General features: G+C 36.6%; 1 protein-coding gene across 5 annotated transcripts in view; it reads right to left on the reverse strand.

Annotated features, from left to right (window-relative positions):
• Nucleotides 1-23,896, reverse strand: part of ESR1 (estrogen receptor 1) — a 157,634-nt gene that overhangs the window by 11,473 nt on the left and 122,265 nt on the right. For all 5 annotated transcript variants that reach the window (XM_083857305.1, XM_083857306.1, XM_083857309.1 and 2 more), the window contains 2 exons: nucleotides 13,667-13,805; nucleotides 1,751-1,884 (listed from right to left, as the gene is read on the reverse strand). In XM_083857305.1, the coding sequence (XP_083713431.1) occupies nucleotides 1,751-1,884; nucleotides 13,667-13,805 (273 nt within the window). The remainder of the gene's footprint in view (nucleotides 1-1,750; nucleotides 1,885-13,666; nucleotides 13,806-23,896) is intronic.

Consider the following 23,896-nt stretch of genomic DNA (forward strand, 5'->3'; position numbering starts at 1 on the left):
TAGACAACTCTCACATATAGCCCAAATCATGCCACTTATTTCTGGATTGCAGTCTAATGGCTCTTGATTTGAGCATCTAGAGAGTGTGACAGTCAGAAACTTGTATCCACATTCCCACTGTCTAGTTATAAAACTAGTTTGTTATAGCAATACAAAATACTGAAATATACCTTTATGTATATAGGTAATGACATGCAACACAGATATACATTCTGTGCCCATATATACATAGAATTTACAGTGGTCTCATCTCTCTTAAGTGCAAAAGGAAATTTGCCTCTGATTATCATTGACTTCACTTGCTATACATATGGGGGGCGGGTTTTTGTTTGTTTGGGTTTTTTGAGTTTTGGAGGGTTTGTTGTTGTTGGGTTTTTTACAATTTTTCCTTAGGGGAATCTTGTAACAAAAGAATCCCATTAACACAGTGAGATATGCTTATGAAGGAAAGCTGGTGATGCCTGGCAGGGCTTTGTCTGAATAAAAGATTTAGTTTTATGGATCAATACAACACAGGCACAAAATTTCTCTTGAGCATGAGTTTGATTCTTCATGTTCAAGACAAGAACAGCTAATTTGTTTTATTCAAATTTCCAGTTCTATTTTTTCTAATTGAAATTAAAAAAAAAAATTATAAATCATTTCTATAGTCTAGATTTATTTAAGAATTACCTTTGAATATATTAGATAAAACTCTGGAGGAGCATCATTTTCCAGGAAGAATATTTAACTGTAGGAAATATTCTGTTATAGTTATCAGGGCAATGAAAGGGAAATAAAATGTCTAATAGTAATTACAATTGTCACACCCTGGCAACTAAGGTAAGAACAATAGGCTTTCATTCCGAATATGCCACTTGCTTACCTCAAATGTTACTTTTTGGCAATTGGTTACAATCACAACAAAGCCTGAACCACATTAATATCTTATAGAGCATATATAAAGCATTTTATATTAGATTGTATAAATACATAATTTTGCTTGGACTTTGAGGAGACCACATCCAAGCTTCCATAAAGAAAAGTGCATATAACAAACAAATTGTCTAGAGTTTTTTTTCTCATTTCAAACAGAAAAGAATTTTCTGATGTGCAACTGAAGTTTTCTGTCACATACTTCAAGTTAAATTTGCTTGTTTCAAGCATCTCATGTTAAATTCAAATCATCTAGCCTTACATATTTATATTTGTATCTATACTTACACTTGTTATCTAGTCATCTATTTTTGAAGTGTACTTCAGGATGAGATTTACAGCCAAAAACTATAACAGAAGTGGAAAGTGATTACATCAGTTTTAGATGCATGTAATTTAATAGAAACTAAACATGATGAACTCAACCACATTTTTGCCCTTATTTCCTTTTATTTTGCCATCACCTAAGTAATGCAGTTATGCATTGCCTTTGGGTGCCATATGTATGATTCCAGCTACCTCAGTGTCTTGTAAGCAGAGTTTTAAGACCTGCCAGCACCTGGTTCCAAGCACTTCTCTGACCACTCTCCACATCAGCTGCACACAGTGTGTCATCTACTCCCTGCATCCATTCTCTGGGTCCCATCTACATCACCAGACAGGTTCAACCACTTCCAGCCCTGCCTGGTGGTCCTGCCTTGCATCTGTGTTGAAAACCCATTTCCATTGCTGCTGTCTCAAAATGAAAATGCCATTAAGGTCGGCAAGCAGTGCTCAACCAACCACATGCAGAAGCAGCCACAGTTACCTGAGTGACAGCAAAGCACACACTTACCAGAATTGAGCAGAATGATGGACTTAAGGCACACAAATTCCTCCCCTTGAAGGTTCATCATGCGAAACCGAGCAGCAGTAGCCAGCAGCATGTCAAAGATTTCCACCATGCCCTCTACACATTTCCCTTGATTCCTGTGTGAATACCATAAATGGAGAGACATTCAGAGTTTTAACTTGGTGATACCGTGAGTTTTTCATCCCCTTGGACCAAAACCCTCCAGTTTGATTTCATCAACTCAAGAGCAAGTATGTGACTCCCTACTCTGTGTACATTTGATACATGTGTGATTTAAAAAGTTCCAAGTATTCCAAGTAAAATAAATAAACTATTAAGTACCATATTTCCAAAAAAATCAATTTCAGGAACTCATCACAAAGGCATCATTTTGGTGGAACATTTTAAATTGACTCAACCAAATCTTTATATTGAGGAAAAGATTTGTTTAAAACTACATTTCGATTTGTGTGTATGTGTTCTGCTTTTGTTACTTTGCTTCCTCTTTCTTTTCTTTTTTTGTCGTTAACTGAAATGGTCCCAATTCTTTGCATATCTCCCTCCCTAACCATTTTCACTTGTTTCTAGGCCGAGCAACCTTTAATGTTCCAAAACACTTCTCTTGATGTCCTGTGTCAACATAATTCCTCCTTAAAGAATAAGCTTATTGTGAGCTCAAGAAGGACCTAGGAGGCCAAAATCATGTTTGTATGACTTATTAAAACAATCAGTTCACTCCACATATCAAGTAACTTTTTACATTGAAGAATTAAACAAATCTGAAGTTTGGAACATCTCAAAGTGTTCATTAGTAATGGCAATTAACCATCTCCTTCTGCTCACAGTACTAGGCATTCCCACTCACTAATTTTCATCTTGCCCACTCAAACTGCGGCTGAAGAATTAATGCAGATTGTTATTAATTTTTGTGAAAATTTAGTCTGCAGATCTTTTGGTCATTTCCATTGCTACCTTTTACAAGAACTTCCTACTTTTATTTTTATTAGGCCTTCCTGAGTGAAATTTTAATATATAAGACTTAATGAGTGATCCGATCTTCTGTTTAGAAATATAATACTTTCTAGACATGACTTTCATAAAAAATTAGGAAAATTATTGCTACAATGCAATAATGCTACAATGCAATACAATAATTGCTAAAATGCAAAAAAAATTTAAGGAAACAGACTATGATTTATAACATGAAATAGATTGAGCATGTCCTAATTTCTTTGTGACAAAAAACCTACAAGCACAGAGACACCTGCCTCAAGTCTTAATACTGATGTGCTTTTGAGAAGCTGTAGCTAATGTCTGAACCCACATCAGACCCTCAGACAAAGCAGACATCTTTCCTTATGATTGCTGATTGAGAAACTTCTTTGCACTCTCCAAGGCATCAGGACAAGTTTCACTGCTTCTGATACAATATATTTGCCCACAACTATAGAAAGAAGAATTTCCTCTCTATAGAGTTTAGCACAGAGGACTAGAATCCTTTAATAGTTTTGCATAAACTTAATGCTCCAATAAAAGTTTGTTTAAGAATTTAATATTTCAGGATTTTGCAAAAATGAAAAGTTTCCATGGATCAAAAGACAAATGACTCACATTAAAAAACCCCTACATCTTCATGTCTGATTGAGATATTTGTTTGGTTCCTAGAACCCACAAAACCATTGCAGTCAGCTTTCAAAACATTTCAAAATATTACAGTCTGAAAAAATTGCAAAACTTGCATGTCTAAGACCTGAGGGAAAAAAAGAAACAGGAAGTTTTTTGTAAAATCAGACCATTTAACATGCCTTATGGTGCCTCCTAAGTTGGACATTTTGATAGGAAGTAAGAATTATTCCCAACCTGCTGCAAAAACAGTTCAATATGCTGCTGTAGTTTACAAAGTCAATATTCCAATCATAATTCTCTTGCTGACAAGTATCCTGGACAAAAGCCCCTAATCCAGGAGCACATATTCCATGTGCTTAAATCAACATTTGTGCCTCTTTCCCATCAACTGAACTAATATGATAGAGGATTAATTAAAATTATGTAAATTTAAGAGATTCTAAGTAGCTCCTAATCTCTTTTCTTTTGCTGTCTGCTGTGTGTGTGAAAGACCAGGCTACTCCATATGGGAAAAAAAAAAGTGTCCCTTTAGGTAATGTACTTTGGGTGAAGTTATGTATCCAGCTTTAGGTATTGCAAGGCATGACCTAGAAATTTCTGCTTTGTTTGTCAGATCTGAGTCTCCTCAGGGGTCGGAAGCAGATCCAGCTCCATTGACATCAATGGGAACTGCAGGAGCTAAGTGTCTTTGCAATACTGGGTTCTATTAAAAATTTTATCATTTAGGCTACAAAAATTATTTTCTTTGTCAACCAACAAGAAACTATCTGAGACTGGACTCTCCTGTTCTCCTGAACTGCCTTCTAGCTTTCTAATATAAGCTGATAATACCATCACATCTTCACAGTTATGTGTTCAGTTGATAGGGAGGCCTATTTGGGAAAGCCTAGAGAACTTTCCTAAAGGCCAAATTAGCAATAAATTTGACAATTATCTTTATCCTACCATCTTGCTGTTGTCTTTGTGTACTCTCATCCTACTGAAGACAAGAGAATAAAAGCTTGTTTACTGCAAAGCATCACAGCGTATTCTTAGAAGAATCCTCTAAATTTGGCTATTGGGAAATGTTTATGAAAGTTAAATCATTTGAATTAAAGGTCTTAAGTGACCGCATTAAAGTACTATGTGCAATTCAAAATTGCTTTAGTCCAGCCTCCCACTCAAAGCAGGGTCAGCTCACTCAAGGCTTTATGCAATGCTGGTCTTGAAAATCTCCAAAAGATGGAGACTGCACAACTTCTCTCAGCTTAATTATTTTCATCATCATGCTTTTTTCTTCCCCTACATCCAGTCAAACCTCCTCTGCTTCAATTTATTATTTCCATTTCTCAGTCTCCCATCAGGCATTTTAATAAAGAGCCTTGATAACCTCCTTGTAGACTGTAAGTCATGCAGACTTAAAAGCCCTTTCTCCTCCAGGCGGAACAAATCCACTTCTTCCAGTCACAAGGCATGGGATCTGGCCTTGGTGGCTCTCCACTTTTATTAATATATTTCCTGTAATAACTGGATATGCTATTCAGATAACAAGTGCCAAATAAAAGCACTATAATGACTTCCCTCTCTCTAATGCCTACGCTACCACTGATAGTGGTATCAGTACCAGGGTTATTCCACTCTATGTAGGAATATGAATCTAGATTTTAGGTCTAGGGAGAAACCTAGACACCAGGAATGCTTTTAACAGAAGCACAGGATGAAGTAAAAATAAGTAATGAAGGGTGCTTAGGTGAAGGGAACAGGGACTCAAGGACTCAATGGATGTTCTCATCTAACTTTTCATTCAAAGGGACATGCTAAAGTAAGACAGATGCATCCATCAAAACAAAGTCTGACCGTGTTTATCTCTCTGTCTTCTTTTACCATGGTACTCCATTTGATGAAAAGAGACTGCCAAGAACAGATGGGATGAACCAGGCTAGGAAAGGGAATGTCAGCTTCAAAAGTGGACTTAGTAACTTGGTGATAAAAAAAGCTTGGCACAGGATGTGTTCCTAAGCCTAAAGGTAGGTTAGGAAATAGAGGAGAAAAGATGCAAGGATAACATTCACATCCCCAGTTAGAAAGAAGGACATTCACAGACTTGAATGCCTGTGCTCTGACACAGCAGGAGAACAGTAAGTCCATATACAGACTTCCGAACAATAGATGATCATTATATACATTAATGTATTCTACATAAATTAGTTCTATTAATAGACATCAGTAGAAGCAATGTAAAGCAATGCACTAAAACTTAAGCTTAAGGAAGTGGAATGTTAGGAAAGCTCCATCTGCAAGGCTTTAAGACTAAATCAAGAACATCTGCTGGGATGCCTTAAATACTGCCAGACAGCCATTATAGGGCTACTTAACTAACAGAGGATTCCACCTTTTCTCAATGCTCTGCTTTATCAGTATTAAAAGATGAGAAAATTGTTGCCAGTAGAGAAATTTCTCTTCAGACCATCTCGTATTTAACCAGTAATACCAAGGGATTGTGGAAAACGCTAGGAGAAAAGTAAACAGTAAAAAAAACACAAAAATCTGAAAAAAATTAACCTCAAAGCTCTAGAACAATACAGCAATCTGAAAACAACAGAAGTCAAAAAGAAAAGCAGAAATTACCAAGCAAGCATAAAGTAAATCACAGTGTCAGATGCAAATACTGCTGATAAAGAGAAATTCTTATTGTTCTGTCAGTATCCAGGAGGTTAAATATCATTTTGCTTTGGAAAAAATGTTGTGTTGTTCAAAACAATCAAGCTTTCACCTTCACACATCTCAACCAACAAGTGGTAGGTGATCATGAAGGTGTGAGCTACAGAAAGGGACAAATTAATTATGTAAAGGGCTTGTTCTACAGTTTTGTTTTATTGTTTTCCATGTAGATTTTGGTTTGGGGATTTGGGGACTTTTTAATTGACTTGTTCATAAGCCTTCAGAGGTAGCAGCATCTTTTGCTCATCCCATTTCTCCCTGAATACTGGCTTTCAATTAGCACACCCTGGGGAACTTCATAAACTACAGTCAATGCCTGGTATTACAACCTGCTCTTCCAGGGTGTACTGTTAAGAGCCCATTGTTTCTTATTCAGTATTAGCTTAAGAATAAAAGTTTGGGTCAATCGCTGACTAAAACATATTCAAAAGTTATAGAATCAGTCCAAGATTTAAAAGTTATCACTGAAAAATATCTGCAATAAATATGAAGTAGCACACTCATCAGTAAATAAAAGAAATAAATATCTATTTCAAAATTATTTTCACCTAGAGTTAGTCACAGATTACCAGAGCTGCTGATATTGCATGAATTGTCTGAAAATCATCTAGTTCAGTGGCTCTGTTCAGGCCTATATATTGCTGGATTTTCAGTATCTCCAAGGACTCAGACTCCAAAACCTCTTGTCCTGTCACTAAGAATCTTTCACTGCCTTCTTTACTTCCCTCCTCCATCAGATAGTCATCCGATCTGAGTCTTCTCAGATTCTCCTTGTATCAGAGTTGTTCCAGTCCATTCTTTGTGGCCTTTCACTGGCCTCAGTCCAGTATGTACCTGTCTGTCTTACAAGGTAGCTCAGGACTGGACAAAGGGCTCCAGATTTGCCACAGCATGTCTGAGCAGCAAGAGAGCATCACCTACTTCTAGATGCTGCTAAAGCTTTTCCTGAGCCAGTCTGGGAGGGGAGAACTTCTGGCTCATAGGGCACCCAGTTGTGCTGAATTCTCAGAAAGGTTATGGAGTTTCCCCCACCATGGTGTCCAGCAGGCAATTCCGTATTTATGTGCATGCATATATTTAGGGGGGTTTCCTACTAATAGGTTTTGTTATTATGTCTTTCCTGTCCACACCATCCTGGATTAAAGCTCCCCCACTAGGTTGGCCAGTCTGTGGACATCATGATTTTGCCCCAGTTTATGGTATGGATTTCATCTCTTCCTAGACATCCTTGATCCTCACAGCAGGTCCCACGATAAAAAAGTTGAATGGTGCCACTGACACCATTGGCACCAGCTATGCAACCAGCAATTCTGCAGGATCTGTCCATTCTGCCTCAAGCTCTTTCTCCTCAGCATCCTCCATGAACTGGAGTGCCTGGGCTCCCACATGCTTGACACTTGCCCTCAGAGCCAACAAACTGTCTTTCCTGACTGGATGACCAGAGGATCATCCACCTAGGTAAACAGGGTAGGAATATATTTGAGCACTGGTCAATCAGGTCTGAAACACTGAGACAATTACCTACTAAGTGCTTTTAAAAGATTTTTCTCTTTGTAAGATAAAATGTGAAATGGGTCCATGAATATGCCAGGTACGAAAAAATCCCTGAAATGCTGCTATGATAGTTCTAAGAAAAATAATTATTCTTTGGTCACATTTAAGACATTTAGACTAGAAAATTATTATGAAGGCTCTCCATTTGGGAATAATAAAGCTAAAATAACTGGCTGAATAAAAGTTATTCTGATTTACAAGAGGGCCTTTTTCAGTTGAATTTATATTCAGTCTGAATCACCATAAAGCCAAAAAAACATTTCAAAATTCTCTCCATATCAAAAATGCAAAGAAAGTTTGATTTTGGAATTAACAGCATTGCAGGACAATGTGACCTAGAACTGAGGCCTGAGCTTGCAAGGTCAGGGTTACTAGATGTACAAGTAATCTCATAATTTGTGTAGGGACTATCTTGAATCCAGAATTATTTAATTTTTGTTGAAAACTTCTTTTTTGTGCCTACAAATCCCCCAGGGAATCTATCAGCTAAAAAGTGTGAAGATGTGAAGATCATAATGAGAGGGGGCTTTCTTTTTTTATCTTTTTTTAAGAATTCATAACTTTGAGCACTACCCAGCAGTTCCCCAGACTCTGGAAAGATCTTCCTGATTTTGCATTTAAGTTGTTTGAGTTATAGAATTGGATAGTCTTTGAATTTTGCTCAAAGAGATAGTAAAGACTGATTCACAATGAAGAGACAGTAATTTTTCTTTCTTTTTAAGTTTTATAATTCTGTCTCTTGAAATAGTTTGAGGTCTTTTCATTCTACAGGATCTGCAGTATAATAATACATCTCAAAATTCAACCATACAGTGAAAGATGAAAGAGAAATTTAAGTATATCAAGAGATTCCTTAACTTTCTACAAGTTAATCCATTCAGCTCTGTCGAGTAAGTAGCCTAATGACAAGATGATTTTTTGAGCTGGGTTTTCTGGATGGAATCTATTGCTATTAAAGATATGATAAAAAGTAAATGTACAATTGCTTTTCAAATCAATTTTGAATGGCAAATTAGGATATACTTGTTTCCTATGGACTTTTCCCTTTTGAAAAAAATACAAGCAGTCACTAAGGAAACATTCTGAATCAAGCACTTGGGATCACTTTGCTTCAATTTTTCTAAAAAATCAATAGTAATTAATGCATCCACAATTTCACATGAAGTGTTGTGCATTTACACAATGACAGACAAGTGTGGTGTCCTCAGACATTTGGAACATTTTACAAGTTGAGGGACTAGAAAAACATACCCAGATTTCATATTGATGTTCTTCTATTGTATCTAATTTTATGTCTAACAAAACATCTGCATAAAGAACTTAAAAGATTCTTTTCAGATATAGAGAGAAAAGTTTAGGAGAAGAGCCATGAAAGCAATAAATTATTCAGCTACTCTGTCACACAGGGAATGCTGTGAGGTTTTTCTGCTATTTGTGTTAGTTGCAGTTTAGAGATCCACAGTCTCCTGCCATTGCTCAATACAAAAGTCTGTAAAAGGAAAACTCTTCTATTTAGAGAGAACGAAAAATCTTCATCAAGCACTGGAAGTGGAAATCAGTAAGTTTCCAAATTAAAATGAACCCTGAAAAACAAACTAGCTTTCTTCATAAAAAGAAGGAAGAACCTGATAGAAGCACAAAAATACCGACTAAAAAATACTGACTAAAGCTTAAGGCATCACATTGAACTGAAGTTTTGCAAGTCCCTAGGCAGTTTTTTTTGTGAAGAGATTTTTTACAACCATGATAAGAAAACAATAGAAAATAATATTAAGACAGCCATACTGTCTCATATCAAAGGTATATTTAGCTGTGGGCACACAGGCATTTGGATGTCCTGGTTTCAAGTGACTACCTCTAGTGCAGAGCTGAAAAAAATAACTTGTAGATTAACACACATCTTCTCAACATGCTCATGACTATATAACTCTTATCATCTTTACTTTGTTCCCATTCTTCTAATGAGTATCACAGGCAGAGAAGTCAGTCAATTTAGTTAGTCTTTGTAGCAAAGTTCATATCTCTATTTAATTGCCTATGCAACACCTCTGGGTACCTCTCCTATTCTTTCAATATTACTGTCAAGACAAAGAAAATCAGAAAGGCACAGTTTTCTAAGCACAGATGAAGGACAGAATTAAACAGAGGAATAGCAATGATCTGTATTAGTTCTATTTCCTGTTGTAAAGATTCTCAGGAGGAAGGAAAGCTGCAGTCTCTGACTACCAGCAAGCAAAGAACTCCTGGTTCTATAGAACTAATTGCTGGTAACAGTGAGATGGAAAGATCAACTCAAAATATTGTTTAGGAAAATCAGAATTATTATTCTCCTATGTACATCCCATCACATTTGTCTACGTAGCATTTGGAATTTGTTTAATACTTTTTGGAAATTCAGCGAGAGGTCCATCTTCTACTTGCTTGTTAATTTCTTAAAGGACTTCAATGTATTCATGGCTTCCTCTTTCAAAATGCCCTGTGACGTTTTATCACCATGTCATATTCATTCAACTTCAGCCAATTCTCTTCTTTGATGGCATCCCATCAGTTTCTTTACTGTGGTCATCAGGCTTCCTTTTTAAAATGCAGCATGGCATTTCCTGTGCTGCATTTTGCTGATGCAGAGAATGTTTCAAGTGAGATTCAGCAATCCAGATATTCCTATCATGAGTTTCTTTACAGTTATGTTTCAAGCCTTTGAGTAACTTGGCATCGGCATAATATCTGAATACAACAAATCCTTCAAAAATACGGTAAAATATTACTTTCTTATTCCTGAAGAAACATTACATTTTCTTCAAAATTATAAACAGTCTACTGTCAGTCCTGAAAAATTTCAACCCTGGTCTAATGACATTTTTAAAGCCTAGTTTCTTGGGAACCTTCCAGACAGGAAACATCTGGTTTGTCCTAGTAGAAACCTCAGCCTTTACTTCTAAATTTGCCTTATACAATATACTAATTTTCAAAAACAGAATATAGAAGACTTTAATTTATTATTTGATTTTATTAGGTACTGTACATTTAATTGCAAGCACTTGGACTGTGCCATTGTATTTCTTGATTGAGCCTATTTTTCTAATCTATAATTAGTGTCATTTGAGCATTTTAATAGCAGGAGTTGTACACTGTAAAAATCTACCAGTCTTATGTAACTGGCAGACTGTTAAAATTTCTGATTTTGAACCAAGACTCAAGTGTTTGGCTAATGCATTAACAGAATAAGAAAGGGTGCATTACTTCATAGAATACACTGTCTAATTACAATGCAGACTGGGAACAAAAAGAGATAATGGGATTATATTCATCATACAGAAGACAGCAATCTACACATACTGTCAACTTAATTGTTGTGTAATTATTTTCTTATAGGCAAAAAAAAATTTAAAGGAAAGTAGAATTAATAACTAAGGTCTGCTTTACAGATATTTTCAAGGAGTGAATTGTTTCAAAGGAAAGTTAAATAAGTATTTATATGAAGATGTAACTGGTTGACTCTCATAGGATTAGAAAATACAGTTTCTAAAAGATCTTCAGAGACAAGACAAGCATATGTGTAATATGACCCAAGTAGGAGGAGTGAGTTGGGAGAAGAAAGATCACATTTTTTCAAAAAACAGCAAAGCTGAAAAGTTATTTTTATGATATTTCAGATAGATGTTACCAAGACAAGACTGTATTTATCCAGCCAAAAGGCAAAAAAAGTTGTATAATAAAATTTGATGTGACCTAAGCTTTAGGAACAGATGTATACAAATGACTACCTATATCAGAGATCCTTGACAGAAAGAATCTGTTAGAATCAGGATAAGTCTGAATGCTGAAACAAATGTTTAAATCAGAGAGGATGTCTGCAACAGAACGATCACAGAGATGTAGAGGCATACACAAACTGTGGTAAAGCTCTCTATTAACAATACAGAATTTTCACTAAATATAGGAGTGTTGGATGGAACTCTGAGCAATGTGGTGAAAGATGGCCCTGTCCTTGGAAGGAGAGTTGGAACCAGTGATCTTTGAGGTCCCTTCCAACCCAAACCGTTTTATGGTTCTATGAACACTTGATGCATTGGAAGGAATTCATTGAGTGAAATAGACTTCGAATTGTTTGTCCTGCCCTCTCAAACCTGACAAACAACATATTTTTGCTCTATAACATTATCAAAAGCCAATTTGCCAAAATCAAATTAACACATCAAAATATTGTTAGCACTAATTAACTAGCAAATTAAGAGTTATTTAATTGATTAGCATATCAGTGCCTCCCAGAGTCAAGTAATTTATTATTTTACTTTCTGCAAATATCCCTACCAAATGGAGTGAGGCAAGTATATGGTGATCTAGAAAGATGTTTCTTATTATTTGAAAATTAGAAGATGCAATAGATCTACATTTTTAAGTCTTAATTGACACTCAGAAAACAAAGAGACCTGAAGTAATATGTGGTTCTAGTTGCATATAATTGTTTTCTTTAATCCAACAGTTGACTTAAAATTGTGTGAATCAACTGCTCAAACTCCATTTTACTGAGAGCATGGGGATTTTAAGTTGAGGAAGACCAAATTTTCGAAATTATTTTAGAACCGTTGTGGCTTTTTCTGAAGACTATACTTACATTTAGACAAGCAGATATTTTCTGTACCTAAAATGAGAATGTATTTTTTACTTATCTAGCTCCACAGCTCACAGATCATTGTGCTTACACAAGTAGAATAGAGTTTTTCCTAAGGCAATAAATTTTCTCTATTACTGTGAAATATTCTTTTTTATTCTGTTAGGTATTATCATTTGTATCTTACTAAAATGCTAAAATAAATCCTGGGGGGTTTGTGCAAATAGAGGGCAGGGAATCAAAGGACTAACACTGCTTTAATGCAGCCATGGAAACCCAGTACCCCACAGTCAACAGAGCAAGTTGGTCATAAGAAATTTTTCTGCTAATGAGAATTTTGATTAATTTACACAGCTGGTGGCTGCAGTAGCTGAAGGCACTGCCCCAGACTTTCTGCTGCCACCCCTCTGCCCCTGCAGCTACATCATGAGGTCAGGAGCTTGTCCAGCTCTTAGCTGCCTCTCTGTATACTCCATCTCAGCTTGGCTCTTCTGCCACTTCCAGTTTAGACCAAGATGCCAAACTCTGCCCTGAAGTGACCGCTGTGCACACACAGCTCTCCCCTGCCAACTCTGCTATGTGGTCAGTAGTCTTCAACCAAGAGGATCACCAACAGCTAAGATGACTTTATCCCAAGCAATTTTTTCTGAAATTTTATTTGAAATTTTTCATTAATTTTTCCCCCTGACTAGGAGAAAGAGAGCTTGGGTTTACATTAAGATAGTAGAAAATATGTTTTAAATTATCAGTCTTCTTGCTTTTAATGTGAAGACTGCCAGTTAAAATCCAGGATATTGTAATACGGTACAAATTAATATTTTTTCTCTCAGAAATATTTAGTGTATTAGCAAGACTGGCTAAAAAAATGTCTTAGTGAAGGAAGCTTCAAAACTATGTGTTTTTCATGTTTGTCATATTTGTCTCCAGTTTTCATGAGGAAAAAAACCCTAAACTTAATATGTTCTCTATAAAGAAGACTGCACTTGAGATTCTGTGAGGATTTACTTCCAAAATTTTGGCTGGCTGCTTGGATAAATTCATCCTAACCAAGAAAAACTGGGACAATTTTAAATAAGCAAAAATAACTATCTGAATTAAATTAATAGTGTTCTGGTTTAAATTTAAATTACTTCTGCAACAAACAGTACAGACTGTAAGAGAAATTACTGCTGCCTTTGAAAGAAACTACTTCAAGCAGCAGATGAATCTCAGACATGTTTATTTGTGTAATAAATGAGCAGGATCACATTCCTGAGCATTTCTAGGTTTTGTAGAGTTCGTTTTCCAATCTCACCTCCTACAAGCCTGTTTGACATACGAAGTACTGTCAAATTGTAGTATTAGTGAGATGATGTCATGCAAAAAGTTAATCTGATTGCAGCAGAAATGAATTAACTTAAATAATTCACAGCAACATGCAGACTGACCTGTCCAGTAACAGGTTAGGTGCAAACAAAAGCTTTCCTGGGTGTTCCATGGAGCGCCAGACTAAGCCGATCATCAGTATCTCTAACCAGGCACATTCCAGTAGATGGACCTGATCATGGAGTGTTAAATCCACAAACCCTGAAAAATTAAATAGGAGACAGTAAGAACACTCCAGTTTTGTAAGTGGAACAACATTATTCAGAGAACGAGGTTAAAAAGTGCTTTAGAGCTGGATAACCAAAAAGAGCAATAAAACCAGACATTTGTTCTCTTTATAATTTGGGCTGAGTTTTGTCCACCAGGGTTCCCAGTGTCAGTCAGAACAGTCAGAACTTTCTAGCCTACTGTTTTTGTGCTGGCTGTACTCTTCCCAGAAATCAGGGCAAGAGCCTGGACAGCACCCCATCCCTACACCAGTTGCCAGGGGCCTGGGAATCCTGGTGCCCTCTGCATAAAGGGGCATCTGTCTCCTCCAGCACCACACTGCCTGGGCCATGAAGCAAAATGGAAAAATGCCTGCTGTAAAATGAAGTGACAGCTCTAATCAGCTAACCCCAGAACAATTCCCTCAGTGGAGTGCTGTTTTACAGACTCAGAGACAATTCACCATAGTGAAAGTGTGGTCAGTACCTGTGTGGAAGAGGGACCAACAGAGCATTTCAAATAAACTACAGAGCAAATGCTGATCTTTGCACAATCAGCATTTACCAATGAAACACCTGTTTATATTCCTACTGGACTACAGAACTGGGACAAGTAAGTACTTTGTAAATAATGTTTAGAGACAATGAATGCAAAGAGATGGCTTGTAATACTACAAAAAATGAAAAAGAAACAATAAGGGTGAAGGTAGACATGAACACAGGTCCTCCCTGTGTTCATTTCATGCAAGAGATTGAATTATTTTCTGTTTTGAATTCTCACTTTCATGAATGTTATTTTCAATCCAAAAATATAACCAAAGTGGAGATTGCATAATACAATTTATTAGATCTTGCGTAAGTTATTCCTTGAAATTAGGATGAACTTCCTAAAATAAAATGTGCAGAAGTTGCCTTAAAATAGATCTTATTTATTGTTTACTCAGTGTTACAAGTTAAACACATTATTGAACCTTGCCATGATTTTGGGGGGTAATTGTAATGATTTATACTACTCTTCAGAAATCGGAATACCTGGTAAACTACCTTAGCAGCTCTAAAATGGCAGGGATTTTCTTTCTGTGCTGTGTCCTCTCTGAAGGCATATACTGAGTCAGTTTTGAGGAATATATCTGATATACACTTGAGTATTATCATGAGAAAAAGGAAGAAAAAAGGCACGTATTTTTAAAGTTAAATGATGCGTCAAGAAATATTTTTTTCAAATAAGAAAGAGGTAGAGAATAAACAAAATACAGTTCACAATAACTTAGAAAATGCTGCTAAGTTTGGTAAAACAGTAGTTGATATAATTATATTTAATGAAAATAACTGAGAGAGATAATCAATCTATTGGTAAGAAATCATCCAAAAAAAGGAAAAAACAGCTTTCAGACGTTTGAAATAAAACCCAGCTATTAATCATTAGAATTTAGGCAGTTGCAGTTTCTGCTGTTTTTATGGATGTGGTAACAATAGAGGAAATAAATAATTGCTTTTTCCTGTATTTTTCCCTTATTACCAAGTACTAAAAATTATTTTCAGACTTCAAAGACTGATGAAATGGCACTTGCCTGAGTCACCAAGCAGCTTGAACAATAGAGCTGAAACTTAAAAGGGCAACATTCTTAACTACAAAGCATTGGTTACAGAACTCAAGCACAAAACTGGCAAAAAGAATGTCTGTATATGGAGAACAAGTAATAAACACCAGGTTTCCTATTAAGTATTGCCTTAAAGTGACAATACATAATAACTGCCTTGATGGCTTTTTAGGTGAAATTGTAAATTTATTATCCTGCTGTTGGATAAAACTAGCTAGTTTGTTTAGTTGGTAAAACTAAAAGTCCTACCATAGAAGCGGTGGATCCCCATCCCTGGAAGGGTTCAGTGCCAGGATGGAGGGGATTTTGAACAATCTGGTCTAATGGAAGGTGAACCTGCCCATGGCAAGGGGGTTGGATGGAACTAGGTGATTTCTAAGGTCCCTTCCAACCCAAACCATTTGATGATTCCATAAAATAATTGATTTGATGAAACAAATGGAACAGATGTTTCTTATCAGTAAGATAATTGCTACTATAAAACCATGAAACACATTAAATGAATGAAAATATCCTAAATTTCATATTTCAGTATGGCAAAAGGTAATGAACTGAACTGAAGTATTTCTAATGGAAGGACATACAATTTACTTCTTTACCACAGACGATTTTTAATGATGATGTGGAAAAACCAGAAGTCATAGTTAAGATGTCATGTTGGCATGTGGGAAACATCTAATGAAGACAATGAACTTCATTAAAAGCCAGAGAAACTCTGAGAGCATAAGAAAGTTGAATTACCTAGGTGTTACCTGAATCTAATAATCATCCTGCAAGTGGGATGAGAAATTAGACAGAACAGTAGAGAAAGATCAAAATTAATAAGGCATTGAAAAATATGCCCTCTGGTGAGGAGTAAGAAGAATTTAGTTAAGCTTTTTGTGAAGCTAGTCTAGAGGGGTTGAAGGACTGCAATGGATAAATATCCAAAGAAAATAGCATTACAGAGGTAATGGCATAACAGAGAGAAGCTGGCAGCTAGACTGGCTTCAACTCAGACTGCAAATTAGGGGGCATTGTTAACAACAAAGGTAGTTATTACCTAAGCATCACATTAAATTTCCTTGGATTTGCAGCATTAATCAAGATCTAATGATTTTTTAAAGACAACACTCTTATTCAAGAAAGTTAATTCAGAATAACATAACAGAAGGTTAAATTAAATTATGAATAATTCATTAGTCAGTTCATCACGTAGAGCATGTTGCACTTTAGTGTTGCTGAAATTACATGTAGACATGCATATAATTCTCAAATTTCAATACTCTTTTAATGCTGGAAAGTTTTGAAAATTATTCAGACAGTATTTTTTCATTCTAAATTTTTTGATTACAGTGTTTTAAGAAGGAAGACAGACATTCACTTCATTGTTGACAAATTAATTAATTGCAGTTTGGATGTAACCTACATCTCACTCCATATGCCAGAATGACTGATTTCATGATCTTATATCAATCGATATCAAAAAACCTAGATTGCCACTAGTACATCCTATCCAACATACATCATATGTTTGGCAGGAGAAAGATGCTTGGAGAATAAAATTCATGCCTAGACCATTCTTGTTTTTTTCAAATACAGATAAATTAACAGCATTTCTGAGTGATTGCCAATGACAAACATAATGTACCAACCACAAATTCTTGTAGGAATATGGAAATATGAACTTCTGAAAATCCAGAATGATCTTCAGCATATTCAGATAGAAGTAAGGGGAAAATAAACTTGTGTGTAGAACATAAAACTGTAATGTTCAAACTAAAGTGATTTCCTTTCTAGTATAAAGCAGCAATATGTGCTGCATGCATGACAATAAAACACAAATCTCTCTTTTTCAGACAACAAGACACTCCAAAGCAGGAGATGGTCCATGGAGCAAAAGCTATTAAAAGCCCTACTTTAGCAAGCATGACATTAGATTTGGGAACCCAAAATAGTATGATCCCACTATCCTAGAAAAAAAAAGGCAATAACTGCTTACAAAACAAATAAGCAAATATATTTGTAACCCGGGAGTTTGGGCAACACAAGGACTACTGGAAATAGTATTTGGTAAAGCATACACCCTTGAGAAAAGTGGTTTATGAACTAAGTTGTTTGATTGTAGCAAGGAACAGTATAAAGCCCAGATGATTTTCATTTATTGCCAAGATAACATATATTATGCACCCTTCAGTTTTCTGAAATAACCACTACCAACACATATATATGTATGTGTGTGTGTCAATTTTTTCCAATCATTTTGAAACTAATAAATTCATCACTTGTCTTAGTGACTTTTGACCAAATAAGTAGCTACTCATTTTATGAGAAACAATTTCCATAGCAACTACCATTCTCTGAAAACCAATATCCAGTGTCATTGAAGATTCAATCCTTCAACAGGAAGTCCTTGACTGGGCACTTACTAACATTATCATAATTTTGCAGTTTCTACTAAGACAGAACTACAGGGTGTCTAGACTGCTCAAAAATCTGTTAAGGAAATGCGAAAAAAAAATTATAAGAAAACCCTTCTTTTTACATGTCATACAACTCTAATCCAACCTATTTGTTTATACTATATCTCCTAGTTACCATGATGTGTACCTAAAAGATGAATTTTTGCAAGATAATAAACATCATGTCATAAAGAATGAGTCTGTCTCCAGATGCTTTGAAGGAAAGTAAAGGAAAAGCAATAAATAGTTTTAAAAACAATAGCAAACCTCCATCTATCAAAGTATCCCATTTACAACAGAAATTGATACCAGATGTTTACGGCAAAAAATACAGCAGGAAAAATATGGTTCTACAGGAAGTTTCCTCATGTTCCAGAGGTGTGCAGCTCAGACTTGCAGAGATGGAAATGGTCTTTTTGTGATTGGCATCCCTTAACATTCTTCCCTCCAAGTTTCTCCAGGTGCTTTCTGAACCGACTTGGTATTTAATGTGCTTCAGATGTTTTATATACTCTAAAGCAGTAGTCTCCAGCAAGAACCTTCATACTCTCAGTTAACACTCAGTAAATCACAATCTCCTGTTCTGAAATAAACAAACGCTCTGACTATCACTTAATACATCTAATTATTGTATTGGAAGATTCCATCATTCCCTAGGTCATCATCTCACTTCTTTTCCCCAAATATTTTAAGTATGTTCAGTGACTTCTTAGATGAAAGTTATTCTGTTCACCTTTGAAACAATGTTGTCCTTCTTGGAGCATTTTCCATTCAGCTATATTCTTTGAGAGACAGTGAGACCAGGACTGCAGACTGTTTCAGTCTGCCCTTATCTTCATCACATTATTCAACTTAATAACATTCGTAATTTTTATCACTATTGTTCACAGCATTTTTTTCCCAGCAAACTTAAGAATAGTGTTGAATACTAAAGTTTTAAACATTCTGCCAGCTCGTCTACTATGTCTTTAAATTAATAGCAACAGAAATTTTTGTAATACCTTCTATGGCCAAAAACAGGATGTTAAACTCTACAAAAAAAGTTGTGGGGAATAAGAACACTTAAATTTGGTGTCTTAAATGTTTCCAGGCAACCACTGTTTTTTTCTGTCTTAATGCAGTGTTTTGAAAAGTGGCAACAACCACTGAAAAAGACTGTTGTTTACAATTCAATACAGTACTTCAGCCATGAGACAGTCATGTAGGAGATCCCATTTGGAACAGAATGCTAATTACGTTGGCAAAGACAGTAGCGAAGTAGTGGTGGGTGCTGTACCTAATTGCCAGCAACCATCCAATAAAAAATAAAGAGAGGCTTGTATAGAGAAAAATATCTAAGTAGATGAAAGGCAAACAGCAAAATAATTCCTATGGCAAGTTCTGTTCTGAAAAATATGGCCATAGAGAGGAAAAACATCAGTTCCTCCTAACCTAAAGCACATTAAAGGACCAACATTTCAGTCACCATTTTTTGATCAAGTGTTTTAATGCCACGAGCTTGGTACCAAACCTCTCCACTCTAAACAGAGTGGTGAGACTGCATCTATGCATTTATCTAGCACATAAGATGACATTCTGTTCCGGAATTGCACAGATAACTCAGCCTCTTCAACCTTTAAGGCTGAGCCCTGAGACCTCTTAGTTAAGAGGTGGCAAAAACCCACACCTTGACTATAGCTTTGTCTGTACACAACAACAGCAGAGCAAAACAAATTCTGAAGCTAAGGGAATCAGAGAACCACAAACACTGTTTTCTTTGAGCCTCAGTATTCACACAGCTATTTCTATAATGCTACTCATTCCTAATTCTTTCCACAGATCTTCAGACCAAAATTATAGAACACTTTTATTAAGTTCTCCCTCCTAAGGACACTTACAGTATGACATGGACATATTGGTTTAATTGTTTACACAGCACCAATGCTTTAAACCAAGACTTATTTTGAAAACCAAAGGTCAAAGATCTCTAAGCCTCAACATTTTCAATCCAAATATTTTGCTAGAAGAGTAGTCTTGTTATTTCATTTTTTTAAAAAAGGATAATGCTTTTGTTTCTGTAAGTGTGGTCGGAAAAAAATTAACTACAATTTACTGAGCTCCTGAAAGGCAAACACAAAGCAAGTGGCATAGTTGTAAGAGTCTCTAACTACTTTTTCTGCTCTTTCACAATTCTTTATTTTTTTCTGCCTGCATAAATATAGTATAGCAGCACACCAATCCAAACTTACACACTGTCTCGTCTGAATGTAAACAGTCTGTCAGAAATTAAATTTCTGGAGATCAAAGAGAACAGCATCTGCTCTTAATTACTGTTAATTCCTTCTGAAAATTGTACTTCTCATTTTTCCATTTTCAGATCTAATGGTCTTAAACTTCTTTCCAAAAAATAAAAATTACAATTTACAGGTGTAAACTTAATATCGGTTAGAAGTGTTTGGGGTTTTGGGCAAAAACCATAAAAGTCAGAAGGAAGATGAGGCCCCACTTTCACAGTTTGTATTCATACTGAAAGTCAAGATCAAGCAAGGTTCTTCTCTTCACTTCCAGTGGAGGTTTCCATCCTCCCTGAGCTGGCCTTAGGAAAGCTGCTTAACAGTTTGGCAGGTAGACCGTCCAGCCAAATTCCCTACCTGACACTGGCCCTAGAACAGGATGCTGCAGGGTTGCCACATTAGTCACTCTTATTTCAGATCCCGTTTCTAGGAGCTGGTCTGCTCTGCTTCCACCTAAAAGTTGCACTGTGATGCTTCTGAAATCCATTTCTCATGTAAATGAGAATCTTTTCAGCTCCTTTCTGGGAATATGTAAAGTTATCATGACTTCACTCAATGCTTTGTGCTTGCACAAAAATGACATGCATTTTCAGACCTGTTCAGTCCATACCTTTTCAGAATGAGGAGTCTAAAAAGTTCCTGAGGCCATTCCTGGTTCAACTAGCCAATTCCTTGCTCAGTACAGGAATCTCTCTTTCCCTCCTCAGGTACACACCAACCTAAACTATGACCAAGTGCGCCCTGCCTATATCAGATCTATTAAATACTGTCTTATTGCAATTTTCCTATGCCAGAGTAAGCTTGTAAAGAAGTTAGGCAAGTAGAATTTCACAAAGTCAAAGCAATACTTTGCACCCAGCACAATTAGAATTTAGGGCCATGGAAACACTTCAGAGGTAGTGACAATTACCTGACCAGACATGCATTCTCTTCTCCTGACAAACACTTGACACGTTTTCATGAAATACTGATGCCTTCCCTGAAGAAACAGGAGAATTCCCTATGCTCCAAATAGTTTGGCTGCCAATGCTCCTAGGAAGGTGTACCATATTCTATTTGGCGGTCTGCAGGGACACTCAGCATGAGAGCCAGCCCTCAGCTGTGAAGTGCTCATGTGAGTTTTAGGGACAGCAAGTTCTCTCTGAACAGCAGCACAAGCAAGTTATTCTGTAGGATTTATCTGACTGCCTGAAGATCTGTCCTGTGCTGGTGGATTGTCAGGCTGTGCGTCCAAAGCTCAAGACTTCCTCCTTGGAGAGAAGACAAGCTGCGCAGGGTTGTGGCTCAAGACCATCCCTGAGTCAGGATACAAATGTACCCAGTGAAACTGAGTGCTGCCAAGTCCTGATCGTCACACCTGTCACTGTGTCAGCCTTGACTTACACACAGGGGATTTTTCTCCAATGGTTGCACTTTTTTAACCAAAGATTATTCCAGAAAATGCATTAACAGTAACCATTTAACATAGATATGTTGAGGCCTTCCATCAGGGAACATAATAAAAGTAATTGGCACTCACATAGCACTTTACATTTTCAAAGGGCAGTAAAACCATTAAGTACTATTAAATGTATTTTATAGATAGAACACAGGGAGGTTAAGTGCTTCATCTAGGAGGAGGCAGGATTAGGACAGAGGTGTCTCAGCACACTCTGTCTCCTTTCAACTACAAAAATCTTTGAGTTGAAGACTCCTTGAGCCAAACTGAAATTTCCATTTCTTGCAAATCAGTAAAGATAAAGAACAGAAGCAATTGAACTTTTCTTATAGAGAAAAATGAAAAAATCTTTATGAAGTTAGATTTGGGGGAAAAACTTTTAGAATGTGAGCAGAAAAGTTGGATGCAGGGAAGTACACAAGTACTAACTTTAATTCGTCTCCCTAATCTATGCAAAGTAACAACCTGTACAAAACAAATCTTAGGCTTAAGTTTTCGTCACCCTCTTAATAGCAGTTTTAAAAGTTATTAAAATAAGAATAAATCTCACTAATAATAACTGTAACAACTACTGTAAAAGATTATTTTAAGTGAAGGCTACCTGCCAGTTTGCAAGTGAAAGCCAACCATACTTTTATTGTAAAGCAAGAAGGGAGACATACATGTATTTTCTGCATAGAAAACAAGCTTTTCAACTAATCAATAAAAAATGATATTTGTTATTACATGGAAAATTCTTGCAGCAACATATAACAGTTAAACCATGTTAATCATAATTCCTTCCTGGACCATAATCCAGATGTCTGAGACTCAGGGTACACTTTGACAACAGTAAGATGTTACTTTATGGTTCTTTTACCACTGAGAGCTGTGCCATTTCTCAGGAAGTTCAGCCTTGTAAATAAAAGCCACAGAACACTGTCTACTTATTGAGAATGGAACAACAGCTGTTCCCTGTGATTTTGAGTGTAGGAGCAGCCCATCAGCTGCATGAGAAGGCTTTTCTTTGAAGGCTGTCCTCTGAATTTTTCCCTGGACAGGTGAAGGAAGACACTACACAAAATTTATTAGCTGCCAACTAAAATAGATGGTATGAGGTAATACATATTTTATTTATTTTCTCTGCAACTTTTAATTACATTATATTAAACTTATACCAGTACTCAGACCAGTTGCAAGTATTTTGGAAGGTTTTTTGGGGATTTGTCATTTTGTAAGAGGTCACAACTAAGCAAAATGTTGTCCATCAAAAGCAGACGTGGCTAAAATAATTTCTGGTGCTGGTTATGCATTCTTAACTGACTTTTACAAACTCAAAAGACAGACTCGTAAATACAAGCTGTCCTCTCTACTTCATTCTTTCCCCTCCTCCCCTTCCCCATGCAACTAGGGCTGTCACACTGCTGGTCTCTTCTGCTGGTTTAATTGTTCAGATCATTGATGAAATAATGTGTCAAGAAGGATGAGCATGGAAGTGACCCGTGGGCAGTTAGGGAGAACCAACCACCTTGGAGAGTTTACACTTTGTGTAAATTTGCCCTGAGACTTGAGGTCACATCTAGCATGACTTGGATTTTTTTTTGTCTGTTCAGTTGCATCCAAGACAGTTTGAGGTTTTCAGCATTTGTTTGACCTCCTTACTAAAGTACCAGGCTATGCTCCAATCACAACACAAACCAAATGAAGTGTTGGTTTTGTGGCTGTCAAAAAAAATCATTCAAGGCAAAAGGTCTCATTAAGCAATCACTCTTTGAGCAACCTCTTTAAGCAATCACAGTTTTCAAGTAAACATATAAGCTGGAGCGGAGGGGGAAAGGAGGCAGACTCAGGTAGAATCTGTCAGAGCTTTTTAAATGACCCCAGCATGCCCCTGTAAGTTTTCAAATCGTTGATTCAATACACAATTACTAGGGGAGAATTTCAAAATCAAAGATCAAAGACTTCCCAGTTGTTTTTTTCTTTTGCAGAATCCACCTACAAGCTTTTACTACATCCTCTTACTGCTTTTAGCAGCACTCTCTTTGGGAAAAGCACTTTGGATGGGGCAGTGCCCTAACAGTGTCAGTGAGAGTAGCAAGCCAGGGGTGGCTCACATGGAGCCCTGCTGGAGCTGGCTTAGGCAGCACCACATGCCTGGCCTTCACTGCAGCACCAGGAGACAGACCTTGCTAGAGGAAGAGGCTCTGGAAAACCTCAGGGTGGATAAAGGCAATGCATATATGTCACATGGTCAAATGGTCACAGGGGGGACAGGACAGGGATGGCAAGTGAACAAAACTAGGTTAAAGGCAGCCTGGAGAGCTATTATACCACAGGCAGCTCATTTCTACTGC

This window comes from Zosterops lateralis (genome assembly GCF_965231275.1).
Source record: "Zosterops lateralis genome assembly, chromosome: 3".
In the NCBI taxonomy this organism is placed as follows: domain Eukaryota; kingdom Metazoa; phylum Chordata; class Aves; order Passeriformes; family Zosteropidae; genus Zosterops; species Zosterops lateralis.